The sequence below is a fragment of the Theropithecus gelada genome, chromosome 16, assembly GCF_003255815.1.
Source record: "Theropithecus gelada isolate Dixy chromosome 16, Tgel_1.0, whole genome shotgun sequence".
Taxonomy (NCBI): domain Eukaryota; kingdom Metazoa; phylum Chordata; class Mammalia; order Primates; family Cercopithecidae; genus Theropithecus; species Theropithecus gelada.
In genome coordinates this window covers 55,706,425-55,711,215 of record NC_037684.1, presented here as the reverse complement: position 1 = coordinate 55,711,215, position 4,791 = coordinate 55,706,425, and the positions used below count along the sequence as shown (strand labels likewise).

Sequence of the window (4,791 nt, the reverse complement as noted above, 5' to 3'; positions counted from 1 at the left end):
TTTTTTTTTTTTTTTTTTTTTTTTGAGATGGAGTCTCACTCTCTCACCCAGACTGGAGTTCAATGGCACGATCTTGGCTCACTGCAACCTCCACCTCCCGGGTTCAAACGATTCTCCTGCCTCAGCCTCCCGAGTGGCTAGGATTATGGGTATGCGCCACCACGCCTGGCTAATTTTTGTATTTTTAGTAGAGATGGGATTTCACCATGTTGGCCAGGATGGTCTCGATTTCCGGACCTCGTGATCCGCCCACCTCGGCCTCCCAAAGTGCTGGGATTACAGGTGTGAGCCACCGTGCCCGGCCAACATTAGCAACCTTTACATGTGGTTTGGTCTATAGACTTAAAAAAAATTTGGGGGGCACATATCTATATTAAATTACATGTTTGACAACACACTCTTATTGTTCAAAACATGGCCCTTCTTTAAGTATATATTTTTATTTTTATTTTATTTTTTATTTTATTATTATTATTATTTTTTTTTGAGACGGAGCCTCGCTCTGTCGCCCAGGCTGGAGTGCAGTGGCTCAATCTCAGCTCACTGCAAGCTCCGCCTCCCGGGTTCACGCCATTCTCCTGCCTCAGCCTCCTGAGTAGCTGGGACTGCAGGCACCCGCCACCGCGCCTGGCTAATTTTTTGTATTTTTAGTAGAGATAGGGTTTCACCGTGTTAGCCAGGATGGTCTCGATCTCCTGACCTTGTGATCCGCCTGCCTTGGCCTCCCAAAGTGCTGGGATTACAGGCGTGAGCCACCATGCCCAGCCTGTTTTTATTTTTTGAGATAGAGTCTCACTCTGTTGCCAGGCTGGAGTGTAGTGGCACGATCTTGGCTCACTGAAGCCTGAACTCCCAGGCTCAAGCAATCCTCCCACCTCAGCCTTCCAAGTAGCCGGGACGCCAGGCACACACCACCTCGCCTGGCTAATTTTTGTATTTTTTGTAGAGATAGTGTTTTGCCACATTGCCCAGGTTGGTCTCAAAGTCCTGAGCTCAAGTGATCCACCTGCCTTGGCCTCCCAAAGTGCTGGGAATACAGGCATGTGCCACCTTGCCTGGCCTATTTTATTTTTTGATACAGGGTCTTGCTCTGTCGCCCAGGCTGAAGTGCAGTGGCACAATCATAGCTCACTGCGGTCTTGACCTCCTGAACTCAACCAATCATCCTGCCTCAGCCTCCTGAGTAGATGGGACTACAGGTATGTGCCACCACACCCAGCTAACTTTTTTTTATTGTTAGTAGAGATGAAATCTCACTATGATGCTGAGGCTGGTTTCGAATTCCTGGGCTGAAGCAATCCCAAAGTGCTGGGGTTACAGGCATGAGCCACTGTGCCTGGCCCTGTATTTATAAATAATGTGAGGCCGGGCACGGTGGCTCATGCCTGTAATCCCAACAGTTTGGGAGGCCGAGGCGGACGGATCAGGAGGTCAGGAGATCGAGACCATTCTGGCTAACACGATGAAACTCCGTCTCTACTAAAAATACAAAAAATTAGCAGGGCATGGTGGCAGGTGCCTGTAGTCCCAGCTACTCGGGAGGCTGAGGCAGGAGAATGGCGTGAACCTGGGAGGTGGAGCTTGCAGTGAGCCGAGTGCACACCACTGCACTCCAGCCTGGGCAACAGAGCGAGACTCCATCTCAAAATAATAAATAAATAAATAAATAAATAAATAAATAAATAAAGTGAAACAAACTCCCATGATGAGCCTGAAAACCGACCAGAACCCTCATCTCTCCCGTGCTCCCCTTCCCTTCTGTCCTGTGTTCCCACCACCTAGTGGGATTTCAAGCCAGCAAAGGTGGCTTAGCCCAGATTCTGAGTGGACAAGGAAAAGGCCAATCAACAAAACGTGCTGAGGAATGACTTACACAAGAGCTTGATTGAAAGCTTTTATGACTTTTTAAAATTAAAAACAACATATAGAGCAACAGGAATTAAATGGTTAAATTGCATCAACGGCCAATGTTTGAAACCAGCTCTCCCTCCACCGTAGACCAGAGACCCTAGTGCTGCTGACGGGGTCTTGTGGCACCCCTGAGATTGTCCTGGCAAAGTCGAGAACATGTCCAGGTCACAACAGATTCTGATGTGTTCTGCAGAGCGTGTGTTTTACAAGCAATGTCCCTCCCCATGGCCAAGGTGAAATAGGCACAAGTTCTGTGCCCTGCGCCCCATGTCACAAGCAGCACAACAGCCATTCAGGCCAACACGTCCAGAACTATATGACAATCAACTGATAAGAACTTGTTTCCAGGTTACGAATATTTGTAATGCTTCCCTCTGAGGCCACAGCAGGCCCTATGTCCCAGCCCCTAAAATTGCTCCCCTTGTTTCCACGGGCAAAGGGCCTATCCTTTGCCAACTGCTCCCCTGGCTGTAATGGAAGAGCAGTTGCTGGCCCTTCCCAGTCTCTGATGTCCTGGTATTCCCAGGACAATGGCAGCTGCATGAGTCTTAGTCTCTCAGTTCTGGAGTGCTGGACTGAGGCTGGAAACAGGGCAGCTCCCCCATGGCCGAGGCTCCTGTAACAGCCAGGCTTTCTTCAGGACCCCTGCTGTGTGTCTCAGGGGTGCTGGGATCCTGTTCTTGGCTGGAGGACTGTGGCTTACAGGCCGAGTCCCCCTTCTTTCTCTCCCTGTTGGTCCAGGGTTAATAAGAGACTATGGTGAACCCTCTTCTGCAGGGCTGAGGCTGCAGGGGCCAGCTCTGCTCTGTGTCCTGTTGAGGATGTTTCTAGAAAGCTCAGTGTCCACCAGTGCAGGTCCTGCTCTTGGGGAGCATCTTGGAGTCTGACCACCCACACTTCACCAGGCTCCAGCAGCAATTTCCAGTGCTGCCCTGGGGTCCTCAGGGCCCTGTCTGGGGTCATCTTCTGCAGGTAGGTGGCATCATAGCAGCCCACCATGGAGACAAGCTGCAGGGCCAGTAACCAGGCCTCATCCTCGGCAGGGTCCACTGCCCAGATAATGCCCAGCCCCAATACCATGGGCTCCCCTGGGGGCAGGTCCACTTTGAGAAACCCCTGCTATGAAGGAAAGAAGCTTGGCCAGTGTGAGCAGGTAAGAAGCCCCTCAAATCTCCAGGGCAGACCCTGGGTCCAGTCAGCATCCTCAAGGCCCAGGCCCAGGGGTACAGCCTCCTGAGGCCCTAGTTCAGTGGGCACAAAGTGGGGGTCCAGACCTGCATCTTCCGACCCTTCTGGGGCTGATGCCAGGGTCCCTAGCCCCCATGCCTCAGAGCCCTCCTGTGCAGGCTGTCCTGGGCTCTGCCCCCAGCTCAGCTCCATCCCTGAGGACCACTCCTGCTCCGACTCTGCCTCAGTGTGCTCCATCAGCTCAGGGTCCCAGTTGTCTTCTTCCCAGTCCTCTGACTCCAGCAAGTCTTTAAGGTCTAGAAAGGCAGCCTTGAAGCAAGTGAAGCAAATGCTTAGCTGATCTCCATGTTGAAGCTGATACATCCAGGAGGCGTAGAGGTAGGACATGCCCTCTTCCTCATACCGCACACTGACCGGAGGGCACATGGCCAGGCTGCCTGCCTCCTACCGGGGTGGACAGCAACAGTCTGGCCTTCAGAGGATCTCAGACAGTCTGGCCTCAGGTGCTGGGGCCAGTAGGATGCTGGGGGGCAGGGATGAAGGGGACGAGGAGCAGGAGGAGAAAGGGGTTTCCTATCCAGGGATTTGGGGTGGAGTGGATGACCTGGGTCCCAGCTCAGTAGGGACCTGCAGAGGGTGGAAGCTTGAACTTCTGGAAATGTCTTCAGCTTCTGCAGTTACTGTGGTCTCAGGGAGCTGGAAAGGCAAAGGAAGGGAGGTTAGGCACCCCCAGCAGGCAGGGTGGAGCGAACTGTGGGGACCAGCAGGGGCAGGGATGTCAGGGTTCAGACTGGCCCTTTAGTGGGGACCCTACTCAGTTTGAACAGCACCGGGGCTGGGAAGCCTTCAGTTCCTCCATCCGACCTCCCCGGGCTCATCATCCACCCCCTACACCTCAGGGACCCCTATACCTCAGGGACCCCAACACCCTGTCAGCCTCGCCTGACAGAACCTGGGGGAACCTGAGGGAAACTGGCAGAGCCTGAGGAGACCTCATGAAAATTGAGGGAACCTGAAGGAAACTGAGGGAACCTGAGAGAACCTGAGGGAAACTGGGGGAACCTGAGGGAAACTGGCAGAGCTTGAGGGCACCTGAAGGAAACTNCTGAGGGAAACTGAGGGAACCTGAGGAATCCTGGCCCTGCTTCAGCCTCCCAATCCCTCACCCAGCACCAGGCCGTGTCTCCGAGACCCTTCTCGGGAGACCTCACCGTCCTGGTGTCTCTGCTCATGTGGGCACCCAGGGAAAGGAGGAGGCAGAGCCCATCTGGGTATATAAAGGGCCATTTCCCATGGTGCTCTGGGCTCATCTGCATATCTCCCATGAGCCTCAGTTTCCAGGAAATGAAAATGATGAGTCACTAGCTCCCCCTAAGGAGGGCCATGTGCAGCCCCTGGGCGCCTGCAGGAAGGCCCTGAGGAGGCAGCTCCTCTGGGGGCTGGAGGTCGGGGTGGGTGCTCTCCGTTCACAGACTGGCACGGGGTGAACATCCAACCTGTGGTTGCTGTCCCATCGTGGGCACAATGTCCTGGTCCTGTCGTGTTTGTAAAACGTGATCCCTGCTTTGCTGTCTCTTTCTTAAAAGTTCTCTGAATTTTAGGAACGAGCCAATTGTCAATTAGTTATTGTTTAAACACATTTTCCCCTTTGTGGTTCATCTCTTTGCTCTTTAAACAGAGACACTTGTAAAT

The 4,791-nt window shown here is 53.1% G+C and overlaps 1 protein-coding gene across 2 annotated transcripts; it reads right to left on the bottom strand.

Annotated features, from left to right (window-relative positions):
• Positions 1-1,880: 1,880 nt before the first annotated feature.
• Positions 1,881-4,349, bottom strand: TEX19 (testis expressed 19). 2 transcript variants are annotated; one of them, XM_025362461.1, is made up of 2 exons: positions 4,311-4,349; positions 1,881-3,795 (listed from the first exon to the last, which is right to left on the bottom strand). In XM_025362461.1, exon 2 carries the CDS (start codon positions 3,523-3,525, stop codon positions 3,031-3,033), a length of 495 nt encoding a protein of 164 aa, XP_025218246.1. In that variant the 5' UTR covers positions 3,526-3,795; positions 4,311-4,349; the 3' UTR covers positions 1,881-3,030. The 2 variants fall into 2 exon arrangements, with proteins under 2 accessions (XP_025218246.1, XP_025218247.1); XM_025362462.1 differs by having other exon boundaries at positions 4,266-4,348.
• Between the last annotated feature and the right edge of the window lie 442 nt (positions 4,350-4,791).

Bases quoted from the DNA above. Each gene is read 5' to 3' on its own strand.
- TEX19 (XM_025362461.1), bottom strand. From the start codon at position 3,525: ATGTGCCCTCCGGTCAGTGTGCGGTATGAGGAAGAGGGCATGTCCTAC.